Here is a 23121-nt window from a genome sequence, read left to right as displayed (position 1 = left end):
TGCACATTACTCATACATGGTCCAGGTACACGTGATGAGGATGACCCCATTGTACACAAAACACTACCAGTCCCTCTATGGTTACCCCATTTACCTTTATCATGATGATGATGTTGCACAGAGCACATTGCAGAAGTACTGTTCACACATAATGATTGGACAGGTACTGTTGTGTTAATGTACATTATATGTACAGAGTGATGTATATGGCCAATGTACAACTATTTGCGTGTATGACTGACACATGTCTGTCTGAGGGAGTCTTGTGATCACATAGAGCAACACCACTACATAATACAGGCGTCGCTGGTGTTTCCCGTTTCATTCATTTTTAATTCTTTGTTACCACATGGTATGTCGCTGATACATCTCTATATATGTATGTACCTATATGCTGGACATAAACACTCACATGTACATCTACATGATGGGATACATTCCTATACTGTTGAATGACTGCACTGTATGATATCCTCTGGTTACAGCCTCTTACGCTCGATTAGCCTCTACATTGCTTAACCAATGCAATACTCGCATACTGATAGCCAAACACGCTTACACCCGCTCGATCCCGGACTTGCGAATGCACCAGCATTGGTGCTTGCATCTGTTACTCACACCCCTGGGTGTGAGCGAGGACCACAATATTACCTTGTGATGCCTATTACATCGGACTACATGACTACAGTATCGGGATTGGCCGCCCATTAGGCGACGGCATCGTGTTCGACTGTACGGATTCAGCGGCCTGTCCAGTGACACAATCATATTTGTTTGTACCTCATACAATGTGCTCCCACCTTGTGATGCCTATTACATCAGAATACATGAATACAGTATCGGGAACGGCTGCCTATTAGGCGACGGCATGACGTTCGAATGTACGGAATCAGTGGCCTGTCCGGAGAATCATTCATATTCGTGTGTTCCTCTTAGGGATACCTTGTGATGCCTATCATATTGGACTATATGACTACAGTCATAACTGGCCTTAGGCATAGGCCAACTAAGTGGCTGCCTAGGGTGTCGCTTTAGTGTGGGCACTTTACCAGTATTTATTTGGTGTAGGTAGACTAGGATGGGGGCACTGGGTGGTGTGGTGGGGGGGTGCCGTTGTGCCCTCTGCCTAGGGCACTAGTTGACCTAAGGCCACTCCTGACTACAGTATCGGAAATGGGTGCCCATTAGGCGATGGCAATGCATTCGACTGTATGGAATCAGCGGCCTGTCCAGTGAATTAATCATATTTGTGTGTTCCGAGTACACTCTGCTCCCATCTGGCTGATACATGGGAACTGAGACCCTGCATTACAAACAAGTAGTTTGGTTGTGGTAGCCACATCCGTCAGACGGGTCATGCTACCGCATACCTATTATAGGTTTGCCACCTTCTCAATTGGCCAAGGTAGGACTTTAGGGTTACCACCTGTTCCACTTTGCGATGGACACTGCGAAAATAATCAAGACATAGCACATGTCCAGATTACAGGACATTATTATGTTCTACGTTTCATTAATAATTGCATACAACAGTTATTTTATATATGACACTTCTATATGTTATGTGAAGTAGCATAAGCAATTCAATTGCAACTAGATTAAGCTTTTATTTGTGCATATAAGTGTAATCCTGTACTATGCATGGCTGTAGGTATGTTTAGTCCTGGCATGTCTGATATTTCTACAGAACATGTCCCACTCTGGTCATTTGGAAAGGTGGCAATCCTATAGGACCTGTATGTAGAGACGTCAGACTTTGCAGGGCAACACACCCACAGCCAGTAGAAAGGGGAGTACTTCACTGTTTTGCCTAAATAAAAGGATACTCTTGTAGCATTATAGTTGCTTATACTGTTACCTATAACATTTAGGTGTTTCAGAGGAACATAATTGTTTTATGCTACTACTACAGACAATATAGGTAGTCTTTGCCCTAAATCACAAGACATTTGCCTTAATTAGTTATTATGCAGGACACAACTGCCCAAAGGGGAGTGTCCCTCGCAAAGGTGGACAGGTGGTAACCCCAAACCTATTCTATCAACCTTCTAAGGTAGTCGGCGGAACATGCACTTTCTCTCATTATCAGACCTCTCATACAAATGGGGACGAATGAACACTGAATCAGGGACACTGCATAACGTCCTCAGGGACACATTTAGAAGGTTGGTGCTATTAACCTGACACACTGACGGACACAGAGCACCTATGTATTCATACTCATTGTCTGAGGTAGATATTGTTTATGACTCTTATAAGTTGTCATTATTCATTACGTGTATTCCACCACCTTTCCTCCTAATATCACTAGTTCTAGGAGGGTTTAGTTTGGACTGTGTTAGATTGTGATTTGTAATCATGGGCATCCCTGGTAATCTGGGACAGTTCAATGATATGGTCCCTATGTGTTCCCCCAATGATTTACAGACTGTCCAGTAGATGTGCTCTTATGGTTTGGGAGGTATGGGCATCTGCTTTACCCACATCAGGAATATTACTTACACCCACGGGGCAGTCCTAATACATGTCTGCCAGCCAACACCTGCACCCCTAGCCCCATAATCGCATACCCATAGTTCCCCCACCTGCCACTACTCTACAGCACTCATCCTTACTGTGGGCGCAGGTGGATGCAGGTGGGATATGAACATACCCCTACAAACTGCCCACTCTCCCCATGTCGAGACACATGTCGTACGTTGTGTCAACCCATGTTTTATCAGGCTTGCACAACCTACTGTTCCGTGTACAGCTACATCCGGGTCGTAATTGTGTTTCCCCATTGGTTGGAAGTACCAAATTTTTGGTGTCCCGCAAGGAATGTCGCTGTCCATGTTTAAAGTGTAGACCTTGTAGATCTCTCCCACTGGTAGTTTCCTGCTGGTGGTCTGGGAAGCAGTGTTGTATTTACCTTTATTGCGTGTCTGTATGTCTCACCGGCCTAGCTGGGGGGGTGGGAGGTAGATGTTTGTTGAGTGGACCTCCCACCAACATATGCCAGGTCTAAACATGTTACCCATAACTGCTGTAACATAACCTAGGTATATACATGTGTATATTTACTGTAACATATATATATATATATATATATATATATATATATATATATATATATATATATATATATATATTTACATTAATATATACAGACATATCTGCATATGTATTCAAACATGTATATTCATATCTTGCTGTCATATATATATATATCTGTGTGTGTATGTATGTATGTATATATATATATATATATATATATATATATATATATATATATATGATTATATATATATGTACATCAGTGTGTCAATACATTCCCTGCTTATACGCGCTTACACATGCGTAATGGTGTTTATAAGCTTCATCAGCATATTAGTGCCTTATTCATTATAAAACTGACACACTCTAGTTATCTTGTAATTGGTATGTAGCACATTATACAGTGGACAGATGTCGCTATATGTTCATGTATGGATTACCGATGGTAATTGGAATGTGATAGTGTGATTTGACCCGCCCCTCTTCTGCACAGCCTATTATTCCATCTACTGTCGATGTTTGTATGGGCACATTCCTATTATTTATGTCAACAAATGGAATGCATGTGTTACAGAATTTGTACTTCAACATATATTGTTGTCTGCATGTGAGTATGTATATATACCTATTGCGACCTAGCTGACCTCCACGGGGTGGTCCATTAGAACCGGCCCATCCAACCCTGGCACGCCTGGATCCATAATTGCATACCCATAGTTCCTCCATCCCACCCATGTTAAATTTACACGCGTAACATCCATTATCCACTTGTTATCGCAGCCATAACACACCTTTACACATTTCCCTCTCCAGAGCTTGGGGCCCTACACACATTTTGTCCTGCCTCGTGTATTCACAGGGTCTCCCGCCATGTATATTTGCAAATACGTGCCTTTCCTGGGGTTATGGAATATGGCCATTTGCGCTTTCCAATTTTTGGAGGTCCCAGCATGGGACTACATTCCATCTGTGTGTAAAGTAGACCTAGCATTTCAACGATGTTACTCCCACTGGTAAAATACTGCCTGTGGTGTGAGTAGTGGTGCTCTGCTCACTCCTGGGCAGCTTTTTATGACATATTCTGAAAGCACTTTATAATACCAACATTGCTCTTGATTGCCTTTACATCCCTTGTAAATGCTTTACTGTTACAACATCCATTCTTATATATATATATATATATATATATATATATATATATATATATAGTTCTCATGTATGTAGATATATATCTGTACACACATATATGTGTGTGTGTGGATATATATATATATATATATATATATCTATATATATATATGTGTGTGTGTGTGTGTGTGTGTGTGTGTGTGTGTGTATATATATATATATATATATATATATATATATATATATATATATATATATATATATATATATATATACATATGTGTATATATATTACATCTGTACATACAAACATACATTTCCTATGCTGGGAGCTGCTTACACCCGCACAGGCACACTCGCCTATGCTTACTGTGCATTACATATGTTTACTGCCCCTTATTTGTGCTTATTTGTGCCTTATACATTATGACAGTACCACTTTGATTGAAAGGATCTGATTAATGGTCCCATATGATACACACATTCACCTTTACATGTTTAAATGTTGGCTTTACAGCAAAGCAACATTCATTCCACAAGGAAAATGATATGTGCTATTGTCGACCTTGAACCGTGAATGCCTTTTTGTTAGGCGGATGCTCTAACCACTACACTATTGTTGTTCTGCCTCATTTATATGTATACCCATGGTGCATTGTTACCCGAACACATGCCTCATCACTTCACTTAAACAGCAGGCATCCATTATCCTGTTGGGAAAAACACACTATTACACATGCGCCATTCCCTATTCCCTACTGCTCTGGACTCTTGCCGCATGTTGACTCACTCCGAGGATATTCAGACCTCCAAAACCTATGGTCCTGGCACATCCATGTGTTCGATTGTCAAGCTGTTCATATGGTCTTCTGGATTTAGGCTTGTCTGACTGGGGATCGAGACTGCCCTGTACCTAATTGAAAGTCAGACTTAGCAAGGGGAGATCGTTCCTTCCACTTTTAGCATCCTACCTGTGGTTGGGGATGCAGAGGTGTGCTCAGCTATTGCCATCTGATATATAACAGCACTAACTATTATGGGGATTTTCTATTTTGTGACCATGTTCATTCTTCATAGCTATATATATATATATATATATATATATAGATATAGATATAGATATGTGTGTGTGTGTGTATATATCGGTCTGTACATACACATGCATATACACTTACATGCTCATTTACATTTCCCATACCATTGAATCATTGCCACTTACCATCATGCATACACACTTGCATACCAGCTTATGTCTCGGGTTGCCACCTTTTCATATGGCCAAAGCGGGGCATTTTCGGGACACACATCAGATTTTACAGGCCAACACATACCCACAGTCAGTTCAAAGGTGAGAACTTTACTTATTTGCCTAAATGAAAGCTTATTCTTGTAGCAGTTTAGCTGCTTAATCTGTTTCTTGCAACTTTAAGTATTTTACATAAATAACTGTTTTATGCAACTGTTACATGAAATATGGGACATATTTCCTACAATCACAGGACATTTGCCATTATATTATATTTGGTCTGGACACAACTGCCCAAAAAGGGACTGTCCCTTGCAAGGTGGGGCAGGTGGTAACCCTACTTATGTCTGCTTTAAAGCACCTTAAGCACCCTATATCCGACTGCCACTATGCGAATGTGTAAGGTATATATTCCCAATAATGCACGTGGGGAGACGTGCATCACGGTCAAGTGTTTAATCCCGGGTCGTAGGTTCAGCAGAACTGGCTGGAGGCTGAGCAGTCTTGTGGACAACTACTGCTCATACAACTTGTGTCCAGATGTATACAGGACCGGACATCGTGTCATGACTCCAAGTCTAATGTTTAGAACAGATACATATCTCATGAGGGATATCCAAAAATTGTGGAGGCTGATGACCTTCTTTGCTTTACAGATGTAAGATAGGGTTATACATGCAAGGGATACATAGTTTGCAATCCTAAGACTGCCTAGGGTGAGTCTGCCTACTAGATATGGGTAGGGGTCACTATGTGCAGATATGGCTGTGCCTATCTAGCAGCCCGAGTATGGCTGGTTTTCATGGACGTTCAGGAAGGGGGGGGGTGCTGTGAAGGGGCTGATGGGTATTCAATTATATATCCAGGTGTGTTGAGATTGGATGGCGCATTTCAGGCCAGACCATTATCTGGGTATGTGCCGGTAATGTTTCTGTACATGTGTAGTGCACATTTTAATGTTCACATGTTTGTGGGATTGTATTGCGGATGTGTATATTTGTTGTTTGGTTATCTTCCTGATTCACACACTGCTCCCTCATAGACCGCCAGTTCACCTATTGTGCATCCAACCCAGTCTCTCCTTGGTGAATTATTACATTACCCATCACCTCCCACCCCCATATTCCACAGACACCATTCATCCCTTCTCTAGTTGATGGCCCATGGCACAGTCAACAGAACATATTGCATACGCTACATATCTCTGGGACCAATATGGTTGTGAGGTATACACTAGCATTTCAGATCATCCACATGCTGTACTTCACGCACATAGGTACACACAAATAATTATCTTTCATGACATGGTAGGTAGACCCAGGTAATACCCATTCATCTATGGGTCGTCCTGACAAGGATGACTTGGACTATGAATGGGCAGATATTGGATGAATGCTCTAACCATTGGTAGGGTTGCCACCTTTTCATATGACCTGGATGGGACATTTTCGGGACACACTTCTGAGTTTACAGGCCAACACATACCCACGGTCATTACAAAGGATAGTACTTTAGTTTTATGCCTACATAAAAGCTTTTATTGTTGTAGTGGTGTAGTTGCTTATTCTGTTTCATTTACTTGCTTATTCTGTTTCTTGTAACATATAGGTATTTTATATACAGACATACGTACTGTATGGCACTATTACATAACATATGGGACATAATTATGTCTTACTATCGCAGGACATTTCACATTTATTATGGTTTTGGTATGGATACACCTGCCTAGAGGGGGACTGTCCCTCACAATGTAGGACAGGTGATAACCCAAACCATTGGGATAGGCTTGGCAATTGGCGGCACGCTAAAACGATGTGTTTCGCTTCCACTTGGTATAACTAGCGACACTACAATGGAATACGGGCACGGGGTTTTAAATATCATTTGTTCGAGGGACAGGTACTCGATATTCAGCTATGTGCCTTTGTGTTTACTTCTTACTGTGTTGTTTGCAATGATGTCTTGTATGCTTTGCATACATTTCAGTATCCACGGATAATGAGAGGAGTGATTACTATTAGAGGCAGGCTGTACTAGTCAGGATTTTAGGTTGCGCGTATGCAGCCGACATGTTCACGCCTCCGTGCAGTGCTTGGACACGCCCCCTGCACTCGTACATATTTCCTATGCATGTGGCCGTTACGGCAGCACGCCCTCATTAATATGCATGTGGTGCTGCTGCGCCATCTCTATGCCGCACGATCGGCGCAAGGCTAACGCTGTCCTTGCGCCGAGCTTCATGAATCCCGGGGATGAACTTTGCATTGAAAACCATACAGCAAGCTTCATATACAATTTAAAAATAAAGGATGGCACTAGATATGTTGTCACGAAAGGAGATACTGCCAGCACAGCTATTTGGAATTTTGTAAATAATTATTTGTCAATGGTGAATATCAAAATGATTTATGTAAGCTGATTGTGTTACAAATATATTAGAACTGTCATGTGTATATTAAACTGGTCTGTATAGACTTGTGTTATAAAGGAATTTTAATAAGTGCTTGTGCTTAAAATGTAACCACAGTGTGCCCTGCTGGGGGAGAACAAAAATGTACGTGCACTATTGTAATTGTTTAAATGTATATATTTTAACAGTGGAAACTGGAAGACAGGAGGTTAACTTCAGAAAAATAGCTAATATTAAATTACTTTATAGGCAAGGTTGGAGACATAATGTCTGTATTAGGGAGCTTCCTGTATTGTCTCTAGGGTGGACTAATTGCTAGTCTTGAAATGTGGAGGAATGTAATTGTTTTATGACTTCCAGCATCTGCCAAAGATCTGTAGTCTATGTATTTTCACAGGTAGATGCTAAATACTGCCAAGCATCAAGCAGCTTGGGTTTTTCTTGGGACAGAGTCAGATGACAAGAAATTATGTCATTCTGCAAGCTATCCCAGCAGTAATATTTGAGGTATTAATTTGAGAAGTCTCTTAGAGAGACAGGGCATTCTGTATTATTTCTTGGACCTGACAAGAACCATTCACCACATCTGCCTTGCTCTGATGAAGTAATTTCAAGGGAACAGTATGATTCTCTTGGATATAGTCAGGAATATAGAAAACATTAGTTTAGATATTTTTTTATTTATTTGAGACTGTCCTACAATGCTGTTTTAAATAATCCCTGTGATTTTGAACTTTGATGTCACTGTGAATATATACTGGGCATTTTCTTGTTCTTTTTTATTTATTGTTAAATATATTTAAAACTTTCATTGTGGCTGATCTGTCTAGAGATATTTAAGATTTGAGAGTACTTGCATATTTATTTAGTGACACTGTGTGGGGCACTCCTAATAGCCTTGTTCTTGGTCAAGCTACCATTTGTATAAATATTAATATTACACAGTAAGATTGGAAACCCTTTATTAAGGGTCTTAAAGCACCTGATAAGGAGTTGGCTGGTGGCAGTGTTAACTACCTTATAGTGAGGGCAAAAGGGGGGCACAGCTAGTAAACCTGTGCCAACCATACATCAAAAAGTCTGTGTGTCAGCTATTTGGGCAGGGACATGGATCACTGGTTGGGCAGAGAGGATGCTGGAGGCCTTGGCTTAGCCACTCAGCTGAGATCTCAACTGTATAGCTCTGCCAGTGGTGAGTCTTATTGGGGATCTGAAGAAAGAGGGAGAAACCAGCCCCAGACTGACTGCGGTCTCTGTGTGCTCTTAAGGAAAATTGCATTTGATAAAGAGAGCTGCATTATTAAATACTGTGTGTGTACCTGTTATCCTCATGGTGTACACCCTCCACTGGTGCCAGTGGTGAGGACTGAGGCTCACTGATTACTGATCCAGTGGTGGGTTGTCACATATGTATTTTCAAAAGTAAAAAACAATATTAGGTGGTACAGATAAATATTTGAATGCAGTCAGATTTGTTTTATGTAAATAACCACTATTTCAGAGAAAAAAAAAACAAAGTAAGCAAAAATGCACTCCCTGAGAAGCATTCAAATCATTTGGGGTTGCCTCACATGATTCAGAAGACCAGAACCTCCATCATTTGAGCATTCAAGACTGAAACAAAACTAGAAAAAGGCATTCTTTCTGGTGGCCAATCCACCTTTTTCTCACCACAACCCCATTAGATGTACATATACATATTATATATATATATATATATATATATATATATATATATATATATATATATATGTATATACACAGATATGGATCTGTGTGTGTGTGTGTGTATATATATATATATACACACACACACACACACACAGATATATATATCTATATATATATATATATATATATATATATATATATATATATATATATTACATACATATAGCTTACTAAATGCTGAAGCAGTTCTTCGAGTAATCACTTACTCAAAAAGAAATGTCGGAAATTAAAACTTTTTTCACTTAAAACAACAAAAGCGGTAATGTAGATAATTCATATTTGACATTATTGACATTACTCATCTTACTTTGACATCAGGTGATTTCCTTCAAATGTTTTGCAGGCGGGCAAGTCCCCCCCCCTCTGGGGGGGCATCCTGTTAATTATATATTACAACTCCAAGATCACACTACAGTGAGGAAAAGGATAAATATTCCGATACCCACTGTAGTGCGATCTGCAATCAATCATCAACCTCACAACAGGGAATACACACTGGCATTAGCTTTTATGGATTCCACTATATAGATATAGATATAGATATAGATATATAGATATATATATATATATATATATATATATATATATATATATATATTTAGTTTAATACCACAGTCCTATAGCCCACAATCTTAAAATCCATAATCAAAAAACATAACCCCGAAGGCCACAATAATGAACTCCTGGAATTGCCTCCCTGCAGAACCCATGTTAGCAATCATTCCTGGGTTCAAACTGGTAGGAGATTTCAGTATTCAATACTTTTAGACACTGTGGTCTTCATTGTTTTGATCCTTCAGTGTTATGGCTTTCAAGATTGCAGGTTCAGGATTGTGACAGTAAACCTATGTATAAATATGGATTCACTTCAGAATATCGAAGATTTAAAACTTCGAATTTCATATGGTCGAGACCATATGATCGAAGTTTCGAAACTTTGATATTCTAAAATATATACAAAAACGTTTTTGCAGGTGGGCAAGCCCCCCAGCACCCTCATCCCCGCCCCCCTACTTAAATATACCAACTCCGAGATAACACTACAGCGAGGAAAAGGGAAAATGTCCCATTCCGCGCTGTATGGAGATCTCCGTTCAGAATTTCAAAGTTTTAAAACTTTGATCATATGGCTTGACCATTTGAAATTTGAAATTTTAAATCTTCAATATTCTGAAGGGAACCCATATATATACATACACACATGCACACGCACGCACGCCCACACAGACACACACACCCACACACACACACACACACACACACACACACACACACACACACACACACACACACACACACACACACACTAACTCCAAGGTCACATGAACACAGGGATAGTGGAAATCCTGTCTATGCAAAGAAATCATCATTCCAATGAAAAGCCAGTTGTTCAAATATTAATGATCACATGAGTGTCAATCACTAGTATTTTGCAAATAAATCCAGTACCCCCTGCAGACATCTACTTAAAATATCTTGGACAAAGAAAAATACAAATATCATATGACAATGCGACATTCTATATAAAACCAAATCTAAACACAAAGTGTAGCATATAAAAGTGGAACAGACCCATGGTTGTAAGTGATAGCATATAAAAATAGCAATGAAACACATGGGACTGCAAGTAAGACTACTTAAAATTAACAATAAAAAATAAATAAATAAATAAATAACTAATCCACAAGAAAAACAACAAGCCAGATGTTTATTGGCAGGTCCTTCCTCCATGTTGGTACAACACAGCAGATTATGTCAGTCCTGCTTTGTGTAAAGTTAGTCAATAAAAACACTAACGTCTCATGGACAGACACCATGGAAAGCAGTAAATATCACATTCAGATAAATACTCAAGGTTTTGTTTTTTACAGAAATATGATAATATGGTTATTAGCAGGCATTCTGTGTGACTCATCTTAGAACTATATTTTCCCCTTACATATCTCAGAAGCATTACAGCTGATCTATAGGTGCCAGAAGTAGGGCCATGAAATTCTAAGGGTCTTACCTGGTGGCACATCAGTTTTATCTAAATCTCAGGGACTCAGGCTTGTGATCAGAATCTCAGAATTAATATGGCTATAAAACACATTAAAGCAACATGAAAAATGACCTAACTTTAAAGAAATCAACAACTGCCAGAAAATCAGCTACAGTCTCAGCTGCTTGTAACCTACGAACAAAATATGCCAATAACGTCCCTCATTCTGTCAGAGACATTTCTATAAAATGCTGAAAAAGTGAACAAAATATATTATTGAGAATAAGCATCCTGAAACTAATTTCAGTTATGTGGACTGCCTGCATTTTTAAAATAATGTGTATGTTAATGCCACAGATCAAAAATGTGCTTTGTCCACTCTGAAGACAAGCCCCCAGCTCACCACCCACAAACCTGATCATCTCCATAGTCACAGATCACTGGCGAAGGGTGAAACTCCCCAAAATATCATGCACAAAGTTTTCTCCAACACGAGTTATCAAGTGATTTCTGAGAAATTACTTCATAAAGATTATACACACACACACACACACACACACACACACACACACACACACACACACGTGTGTGTGTGTGTGTGTGTGTATATATATATATATATATATATATATAGAGAGAGAGAGAGAGGTATAGAGGTATAGTGATAGATATAAAAGTATATATGCTGTTGTTCTCAAGATTTCCTCATTGTCGATGGACTGTGTTTCATACAATTTTGACTAATGATATGTGAACAAATCAGAATCTTGTTGATTAAAGTAACTGAAATAATTATATACAGATACAGTTTGGTCACAGAACTTCACATGTCCTAAGCTCCTTCTTGTTAAATTTAATCACAACTGTCAAATTTAGCAGCTCTCCTGCTTTCTCTTCAACATAGAATAGTAATTACAGTACTCAACATTCATCAGCAACAGCCTTTAAGCTCTAAAATACACAAAAGAAGCAGAACTTTTAGGAACTCATTTAAAACAATCCGCTGCTTCTAACATCGGAAGAAAATGTGCTGCTCTAAACCCTTCTATTAATGTTATTATATCAGATTTGTCTTGAATCAAAAGGGAAGTTGAGGTGGTCACTAAACCATTTGCAAAACTGAAGCAAGATTTGTATATGCTTGTGATGGCATAAATGTAACTAAATTGAAGGTAACTGCTGTTGATAAATCTGTATGCAAATATAAAACCACTTAAGTTCAGTCTTAGTGCTATAGAGCAGATCTTACAGAAATAACACAATGATTGCTAGCTAAGCAAGAAGTTTAAAACTGAAAAACTAAAAGATGTAGTTCTGGACATTTTTTTAAATGAGATAGCAGATCCTTCTTTGTTCTTCTCATCTTACCTAATTGAAAAGGTTCACAGAACTTTGTGGATACCTCTAAGTGGTAAACTCCACAGGATTGATTAAAATAAAATATCTAGTACAGCCAGTGCCTTCACTATATTACAAAATTGGAAAACATTAAACAAACATTAACTTGAAGGGAAACAGTGTATTATTCTTGGTGATCTCATGGGGTAGAATGATCAACAATGGCTATCAGTTTTTAACTTTTAATTTAATGAAGGATTCATTTCTATATGCCCTGCCCACATATGCTATCCCTTATGTACAACAGTTTAATGTATCATAAGGAAAATAGTACACAGACATCCCAGACCTGTCTACAACTTTTTCGGCATGGAAGAACTTTAAACATTATTTGTTTATATATGAATTAGAAATCCTTCAGTTTTGTTCTTTATTTATTTGTATTTATATCTGTTTGCCAGAATAGAGCACTGATCTCCATGGACCTTTTACAGAATCAGCCAGGGAGAGATGTCTATTAAGTGACTTGCTCAGAGTCACACAGACAATGGAAGCTGAGGGAATAAAACATTGCAACACTGTTTATATGTGATAAGAAGGGATGTAGTCCTTTTCAGCAGGATTTAGAATAACTTGCAGTTTTTTTAACAAGAAAAATCTTTATTAAATCATACATTGTTGTCGCCTCACAGTAAGACGCTGACCGGTTTGACTCTCAGCTAGAGTGTCTTCTACGTGTTGACATGCGTGAATGGGAGTACCTTCGTTGAAGGTTGTGTGTTAGGGCTGGCAACTCAGCACGTAAAAATGAACTGCCAATCATTAGCGGACCAGAGTTCCGCTGTGGCGACCCCTAACCGGGAAAAAGCCGAAAGACACATCAGCATTTATATAAATGAAAAAAAACATACTGACATATATTTAGTTGCAAACATTATAAATCACTTATAATCTATGCAGTCATTGTCAGTCAAACATTACATAGCTCATTCAACTCTTGACTTCTTTTAAACCTCATCCCTCCTCCAAAATGTTATTCTGCATGCATTGTTCCCACAGTTCCAATTTTTTATGTAATTTGTTACTTTTCTACCAATCTCCACTTCCCATTCCTTAAATTCCTTTTTTTAACAAATAGGTGGGAAAGCACCAGTGTCTCATTTTTACTTCATTACCCTGCATTTTTATTTTAGGTATTATTGGCACATGATCTGAAATAGCTATTGGATGCATATCAAGACTTTCAATTAAATGCGCATTTTCCTGTGAAATATAATTTCTGTGTAGCCTATCTGAGTTTATGTACCTTGCGGAATAATATGTAAATTCACTCCAAACTACTGCTGCTGAATTTACATCTTCCATGCCTAATATTTTCATAAATGTTTTAAAATCTGCACTCTTTAATTATATTTTCCCTTCTGGGCCCACCAGATGCATCCTTACTACTGGAAATCTAATTCTAGTCCCCACCTATAAGTAATATTCCCTGCTGAAACCTGATTATTTCTCATAGAATTTTCTTAAGCTCCATTATAGCAATTTTAGGTGGACTATAAAACCATGCCAGTGTAATCCTCCTCCCTTGCCAGTAGCCTCTTAGTGCTACAAATCCACCGTTATCTTTTTTATCATCTTCTATCACTATTGGAGCTCTTCTTGCAATTAATGTAAGTACTCCTCTTTCCCATTGTCCCAGATATTCTGCTGAATAACCATCCTAAAATCCTTTATCCAATTCACATGATCAGTTCTTTCCAAGTGTGTCTTCTGCAGCATAACTATTTGCACTCTGCATTTTTTAATATAATTCACTACTCTCTTTTTTGCATATTTATCTCTGAGACCATTCACATTTAAAGAGAATATAGAAGGTGCTGTCATTATGTTAAGAAGTTATTATTCCCATCTGTTATGTATAGCAACCTTTTTTAAATGTCTAGCTTCAGCTATTGTGTTACATGCATATACTGTTTGGCAGGTTGACAGTTACAGTTTTTTCTTGTCATATCCATTTGAACCTATGTCACATCTTTCAAAAAATTTTGGTTAAGTAAAAGCCCTCAAAAAAAACTTAATACTAACACCCAAAACTACATACATTTTCAAATACTGAAGTTTACCTTTCCTAATAGGAACAACTGTCAGACTGACAGCCACACTCACAAACTTGGATTAATCTATAAGGAAGGTTATCCATGCTAAGGTGCATAGTACACAGCCTGTGCTTCTATTTCACTAAGTGCTGTCGGTTTTCATCTCATCTTTATTCCTCTCCCAGATCAGAAACCCCTTGAATGCTTTCAAAAATCATTATCACCTAACCAGTGAAAGAAAGACATTGCAAGAAAGAAGTATTCTGTTTTTATTGCCCCTTATCAGATTATCTCCATAAAGACATGAGAACCAGATACACAACTGCCTCTGCTTTATACCTCTTCAGGCTGATGTGCAGTGAGTAATCATTTTTCTAGAAACACTCTACTGATTCCCACTTTTAAGTAGTTGGTCCTCCTGCCAAAGTTTTCTCTCATTTATTTGCTAGAGTAAAATTTTTTATTATATTCAGTGTTCTTTTTTATTCATTTGCTTTCCCTTAAAACTTGATACCAGATCAAGCCAACGGTCTTAATCCAGTCATTCTCCCATGCAAGAGTAAGAAAAAGAAAAAATATATTATCTTTTCTTGTATTATGCTACTTTGTCCATTTTTTTGTCTTTTTATATTGCACTACCTACATTTCTTAAAACAGAACAAAGAGAAAGAAAGAAGGAAAAAAAACAGGGGCACCTGTTTAATTTAGTATCCCTATTACATTCAGAAGTAACAGAGAAAGCATTTATTTACAGCATGCAGGTTATAGCATGTATTATAAAAATATTATTGTTAAGAAAAAAAATATTTTACTTATAGTTTACTCTTTCCTTCCTCTTCCCCCTTGATAAATGTCCTTCCAAACAATGTCATGAAGTAGGGCATATGCTTTGGAGTCCCTGGCAAGTTTTTACAAAGTCAAATAAGTCCAACCTTTTCATGTTATCTTGTTCTGTAACTTTTCACACATATAATACATGCTTTGTTATCCCACATGTATTTGTCAATTTCAAAATTACCGGTTTCTTCCTGTTGATCCCCCTCTCCCAAATCCAGTCTCTGTTTCTTTTCTAATGTACTCCTGGTTCTTCTAGTCAACTCTTGTGCATTTTTCTGTCTCTCAAGCACTTTCTTTTGAAACATTATAAAAGGTTTCACTGGCACAGACTGTCTGTGGGCTTTTATACCAAAAGAACAAGAAGCAGGATCTCCTTCTGTTTGATAGCTTATTTTTGTTGTACAAACCTTTGTATTTCCTCCTTTGCATGTTCTGCATCAGAATGATTTTGACCCTCCAGGAAAGTATATTCTGAAAATAGCATCTTGAATCTCATGCCTGCTTCTTGACATTCCTTGATTACTGGAATACAATTACTCGTCTTCTGCCTAGTATACAGTGAGTAATCACTTTCCACAAATACTCTGCTGTCTCCCACTTTTAGTACTTTGTCCTTCTATCACAGTTTTATCAGAATTAACTCTTACTGCTGATAAGACTGCATTTTCCTATTAAAGGTCAAGGCTGCTTTCTCATGGCCAGGTTTGGAGCATAAACATGATGTGCCCTTTTAATTCACAATTCCTGCTGTGGAATACCAGTCCAGTTGCTTATTTGTGCTTTCATAAAATTATCACAGTCTGTTTGTTCCAGCTGCTCTGGTACAGCAGAAAATCTCAGGTTTTACCTTTGTGCTCTGTCCCCTAATTCTATTATTTTTTGAAACACTTCTTCTTGAGCAGTTTCATACTCAGCCAGCTGTTTTTTTCATTTTGAATCCTAATTTTTTTATCATGTCATCTAAATATCTGTTTAAATCTTTCTCCATTTTTCCAGCCTTTTATTTTTTTAAGTTGATATACTCCTTCACTGTTTTGTTTATTTTAATTAGCTCTGAGTACATTTGACTTATTTTTTCCTCTTGATTACTGGACGTCATGTCTTTCACCAAAGCTGGAGCTTGAACTGCTTTTTGCTGAACAACGGCAGGATTCTTCCCAATCAGTGTTTTTTCCTCACCTTTTGTGATTGATTTTCTTTCAGATTCTCTGAATTTATTTTTTGCTGTCATCCAGGCAGTGTGCTTACTAGCCACTTACTGAAATTTACCCAAAAATACAAGTTTACTGGCTCTCTTTTCTGAGTTTCTGTTTTCAAGCTAAGAGAGCTGAAATTAAGCTGTTACTCAGTGTGCAGCCACTTTAGAGGGTAGAATAACTTATAGGTTTGATGCACATCTAATATTTTTGAAGGGGTACAGTTTTGGAAACTAGAATATGAGTTTTCCTACTTACATTTTTATTGTTTTTCACTCACACCCCCAGTGCTCATGAAATTAATTATTCTTAGGTCATAGTGATCATAATCAGGGCTTCATTTCTGTTTATCATGAAGCCAAGCTTGTAATTTATTTTAAAGTTTATAGAATAATCATCCACATGATATTGAATTGCCTACTGGGAACCCATTTTAAAACATTTGAAATCAAGGGTATTATGACCAGTAACAAATGAGCAAAACAGAAGAACAATAAACTCTGCATTTATATTATGACCAGTAACAAATGAGCAAAACAGAACAATAACCTCTGCATTTGTGTCTTTATAAAGATAGTTCCAATATTAAAACACTAAAGGTGTTTAAAAAGTCTATATATTTAATAAGAACTAAGAGTATAGTTGCAGAAAACAGAAGCTCACTATTCATTTTCTGGATTGCAAAGGTGTGGGAAGTGGATAAATGCTAACATAAACATGACAATTTAAAAATAGATGGATGAAAAGCCTCAACCTTTTGGTGTTGAATGATCAAGCTCTGACTAAAGAACAGATGAGATTAGTTTGAAGCAGGAAGTGTGGAAGTGAGCAGTTGGAGGCAGTTTGCCTATTTTGTGAGGAGGAAGGTGTGAGATCCACTGCACAAATGACACAAAAAGGAGTTCTAATGTATTATTGGTAGCAGCTACTAAGCAGTTATTAGGCTATTGTAGGTCATACCACATATAAAACCAGGGTAATCCCAAGGCATGAGGAGGTATGCAAATAGAGACTCCCTAGTTCAGCAGCCACTGCAAGTAAGTAGTAAGGTGGAAGAGAGGTCCCTATTGCAACTGATGGTTGCTTAGCTCCAGATTCTTGTGTCTAAATAAGAATACATCTGCTGATGAGCCCCCCACCCCCACCCCACCCCACCTCAGAGAACAATTAGGACATAAAACTCTCATGCTAGCTGGGGAATAAACTATTGCCCAGACTAGGAATGAATAGGTTACCAGAGGGCTGGTTGGGAACACTTAATGGCCAGGGATGATAGTTAAAAAAACTGAAGCAAAAAATTCAGTGTATTAGATGTCTAGTATTTTCTTTAATGGATGGATAAATCAGTTCTTCTGCTCAGAATTACTATCTAATATGTTATCTTGAGATAAGATTTGTGGTCATCAGTATGCATTCCATGCAGGTAAGTACTTTTACATCATCAACATAATAATTAGAATTATGATTTATATTACTATCATCATCATATCAGATTGTGATATGCAACATACATTTTGATTGTCTGCTATAAATGCTTAGTTAAGATCACCTGGTCTATATTATAAGAATGAAGTTTCACAACTTCGAACACCATATGGGTGACACCATATGAGCAAAATTGTGAAACTTTGAAAAAAAAAAAAATGCAAAATTGAAACAAAAACCTACCTGATCGCATTGAGCAGGGGGGCAAGCCCCCCTGCACCTCCCACCTGGGGGGGCTGTTCCCCCACACCCCCGCTACTTAAATATGCCGACTCTGAGATAGCACTATGTTGAAGTAAAGGGAAGAATTCCCTGTGGTGATCTCCATTCACACTTGCAAGGTTAAAATATTCCACCATTTGGTGTTGCCCATATGGTGTTCGAATATTGCAATCCTCGCTCTTATAATATAGACCCAAGATCACCTAGACTATACAAGAGAATGGAGTACAGGAATAATATTAACATATTGGAAAAATATATATAAAAATATATACAAAAATATAAAACACGTACCTCAGGTTTGGCTTGCCAGAAACACCCAAAGGATCAATAAAGGCTTTCTCAAGGTTCATAAGTTGATCATTCACTCTGCGAACTTCTAATGGACTATAACAAATACAAACAACAAATTAATCAAATACGTGTAAGGAAATATTATAAAATACTAAAGGTTAAAATTAATTACAAAATAACCAAACAGTGGGATTTATTATCCTGGTACTAACTTTTAAATATACAGCTGCATCAACATAATAGGCAAAGCATGCTACAAGCAATGCTAAATTTTTGAAGGAGCTATACTTATGATGAACTGCATCCTTCCTAGTATATACAACATATATGCGAGACATTATATTGCTTAGCACAGTGGTTCCCAAAGTTTGCGCTGTGGCACCCTGGGGTGCTGCAGCTTCCTCACAGGGGAGCTGCAAACTAATAAGCTTAGCTACAAAATAAACCGTGAACAGTTCGCAGTTTATTTTGCAGCTAAGCTTATCAGTTCGCGTTGAACTAAGTCTAGATCTACACTGTAGCTTTTTAGCAGAACTGGCATCAAGTATAGTAGCGGTCCCCAACCACCGAGCCACGGACCAGTACTGGGCCGTGGAGCACTTGGAACCAGGCTGTCACGTAATTGGATGCCTGTATGAGTGTGTGTGTGTGTGTGTGTGTGTCTGTCTGCATGTGTGAGTGAATGCGTGCATGAAAGCAAAAGAGTCTGTGTGTGTGAGAGAGATCAGGAGAGTGAGATCGATCTGTGAGTTAATGCATGAATGAATGAAGAAGTGGCTGCGTGTGTGTGTGAGATCAGGAGAATGAGAGCGATGTGTGAATGAATGCAGGAATGAATGAAGAAGTGGCTGTGTGTGTATGTGTGAGATCGGGAGAGTGAGAGCAATGTGTGAGTGAATGCAGGTATAAATGAGGAAGTGTGTGTGTGTGTGTGTGTGTGTGTGTGTGTGTGTGTGTGTGTGTGTGTGTGTGTGTGTGTGAGTGTGTGTTTGTTTGTGTGTGAATGAATGCAGGTATGAATGAGGAAGTGGCTGTGTGTGTGTGTGTGTGTGTTTGTGTATGTGTGAGATCGGGAGAGTGAGAGCAATGTGTGAAGGAATGCAGGTATGAATGAGGAAGTGACTGTGTGTATGTATGTGTAAGATCAGGAGAGTGAGAGCAATGTATGAATGAATGCATAAATGGGTGTGGTGTGTGGGTGTGACAGACAGTGAGAGCACTATGTGAGTGAATGCAGGTATGAATGAAGAAGTGACTGTGTATGTGTTTGATCGGGAGAGAGAGAAAGAGAGAGAGAGCAGTGTGAGTGAATGCAGGTATGAATGAGGAAGTCACTGTTTGTGTGTGTGTGTGTGTGTGTGTGTGTGTGTGTGTGTGTGTGTGTGTGTGTGTGTGTGTGTGTGTGTGTGTGTGTGTGTGTGTGTGTGTGTGTGTGTGTGTGTGTGTGTGTGTGTGTGTGTGTGTGTGTGTGTGTGTGTGTGTGTGTGTGTGTGTGTGTGTGTGTGTGTGTCTCATGGGGGGAGAGAGTGAAGAGTGAGAGTGATCCCTGGCAGCAGCAGCAATGAGGTCTGTGTAAGTCTGGACCATGCTACTGGACACATACCTCTCACCCTCTTAGAGCAAGAAAATCTAGACAAAGCCAAAAATAGTGGGGGTACAAAGGCACAAAATAGGGACACGTTTAAGTACTGCTCTCACAAACTTAGAAAGTTGATAGAAATGCAGGTTTTCCATTAGCATGAATATTCTAAAGGGTATGAAGTATGAAATTCAACTGTCTGTCATTATTTTCTGACTTCAGCCTCAATGATCTGCCAGTGATTTGCCAGAAAGAAACAATTTTATGAGAAAAAGACCAAAAATATGAGGCAAAAATCTGGACATTAAACATCTATACAGTTGAGAGGTATGCTGGACAGAGCCAAATAATAGGGACAGATTTTAAATATTGTTCTTATAAACTTAAAGTTAATAAGGTTGCCATTAGGTTTGCTCACCTCTCAACCATAGTAGATCAGTGTTATGCTGTTAAGTGGAATGTACACTTTTTTTTGGTAATTGTCTTTTTATTGTACTTTTGAGCTTTTCTCCCCAGGTCTCCTAGTCCAATCGGGCAGCCTCATTGAACAAATGTCAAATAAATAAATAAATAAAATATGCACTTTATGCATGCCATGGGGGCGCCTTGGAAAAACCTGGATTCAGCAAGGGAGCTAAGAATCAAAAAAGTTTGGGAACCACTGGCTTAGCACGTAGGTGGCACTGGTATATCATCATTCCTAACTAAACGTGTGTGGAAATTTGTTGTGGCAAGCTATGCTGTTTCTGATTTGATTAACATTCACATAAGTGATGCAAAAGGGATAATATATGGTGCCAAAAACTTAGAGGGAAGCTTTACTTTTATATTACTTGCATGCAATACATGCACACGCATATAAATATAGATATAAATACAGAGAGAGAGAGAGATTTTGTTTGCTCACCCTAAAAGGAGCAGCATGGAGTGTTGAAAATTATGATTTTGCATCATAGTGATGAAAGATGTTTGTTAATGTTTGGTTGTTCCTTTAAGTGTGCAAAACACGGGAAGTTTCTTGCTGTAGTTCAGGATAATTGGCAGCCAGTCTGAGGATTTGCCTCATTGTAAAGGAGAGTAGCATGGAAGGGTAAAATGAGGAAGTTAGTTCCTTACTGTAGAAATAGTGTTTGTGTCGAAGGAAAAGCTGAAAGCATGGACAGAGAGAGGGTCTATTCATGACTAATCTTGAGGGGCACTACTGCAGAATATTGATTTTGGAACTGAGACTGAAGGCTGGTTGAAAGGCCTAGAAGTTTTGGGAACTGAAAGAGTGGCCTAGAGTCTAGGACTGAACTGTACAGTGCTTCATCCCTTGTGCTAAGAGAATGACCTTAAGAGGAAAGCCTAGAGTGTGAGAGATCATTGTGAATACCTGAATTTGGAGTATGGCCTAGGAAACAGACATACATATACCCCAAGTGAACATTTATGGACTGTATTATCTACTGGTTGGGTCAAAAGGAACTATCTGTTTTGTATTCTGTAAAAGACAAGAGAGCTCTTACTTTGTTAGGGTTAAATAAACATGTTTTGTGTATATCTTGTTTCCAGTGTATCTATAAATCTTACACTGATGGAGTAAGCAGCAGGCATTGAAGTCCCTGACCTGTCATAGCCAAGTAAGTGTAGCACCCCTAAGTGACAGAATCTGGAGGATTTTTGCTTCACACAAAGTTTTCCCACCCAAAGGTGTGTGTTTCTCCTGTTTTTCAATTTGGCAGCATAGAGGAATAAACCTGAGCTGCTAATGAACTGATTTCTTTGGTACAGGGTTCGAGTCCCTCAGCCTTTGTTTGCCTGTTGTGTGACCTTAAGCAAGTCACTTAACTAGAGACTGCTTTGGGGCAATTTGGGAAATAGGATTTGCTCTTCAATGGTTTCCTGGACTGCATGCCTAATAACTACCTATGAAGCTGAGACAGAAAGTTTTTGGCTCGGATTTCATTTTGAAAAGAAAGAGATCTTGTGTTCCTGATTTGTGGGAAGATTTTTTTTTTCTTTTCCCTGTAAGTGCAGCAATGCGCTACTGTTATATAATTGCAACCATGGAGGAATTATTACATAGACTAGTGGATTTACAAACAAGGATGGAACAACAGCTAAATCAGTTACAGCAACAGACTGTAGGACTGGCCAGCAAAGCTGCCAACTTATAGACTATGCCACAAATGGATAACAGAGAGACTGATGGTTTGAATTGTAATAATCTGTTAGCTTTTGATCTATTATCTTGGGTTTGTATAGTAAATTTTTTAACCAGGCTGCTAATTTAAAAATCTTATAGACTGTGTCACAAATGGATAACTGAGAGACTGATGGTTTGAACTATAACAATCAGTTAGGTTTTGATATATTATCTTGGGTTTGTATAGTAATTTTTTAACCAGGCTTCCAATTTAAAAATCTTGGTAAATGTAGTACACGTTAAAATAATTTCTTGGATCTGACTGTAAAGAAACATGGTAGAGAATTTAGCAGTAGATCAGTTGTGTATGCCCTGCTTCCAGTGTCTCTACAGATATTACAATATATAAGC

General features: G+C 38.4%; 1 protein-coding gene across 1 annotated transcript in view; it reads right to left on the bottom strand.

The window, feature by feature from the left end:
• Nucleotides 1-23121, bottom strand: part of LOC122804411 (putative N-acetylated-alpha-linked acidic dipeptidase) — a 2922358-nt gene that overhangs the window by 699447 nt on the left and 2199790 nt on the right. The window contains exon 16 of the mRNA XM_044074242.1: nt 19004-19096. Within this exon, the coding sequence (XP_043930177.1) occupies nt 19004-19096 (93 nt within the window). The remainder of the gene's footprint in view (nt 1-19003; nt 19097-23121) is intronic.

Source organism: Protopterus annectens, chromosome 6.part0 (assembly GCF_019279795.1).
Source record: "Protopterus annectens isolate FY-2018-M chromosome 6.part0, PAN1.0, whole genome shotgun sequence".
Taxonomy (NCBI): Eukaryota; Metazoa; Chordata; order Ceratodontiformes; family Protopteridae; genus Protopterus; species Protopterus annectens.
The sequence above is the reverse complement of the archived record's forward strand: the minus strand, read 5'-3'. Positions and strand labels throughout refer to the sequence as shown.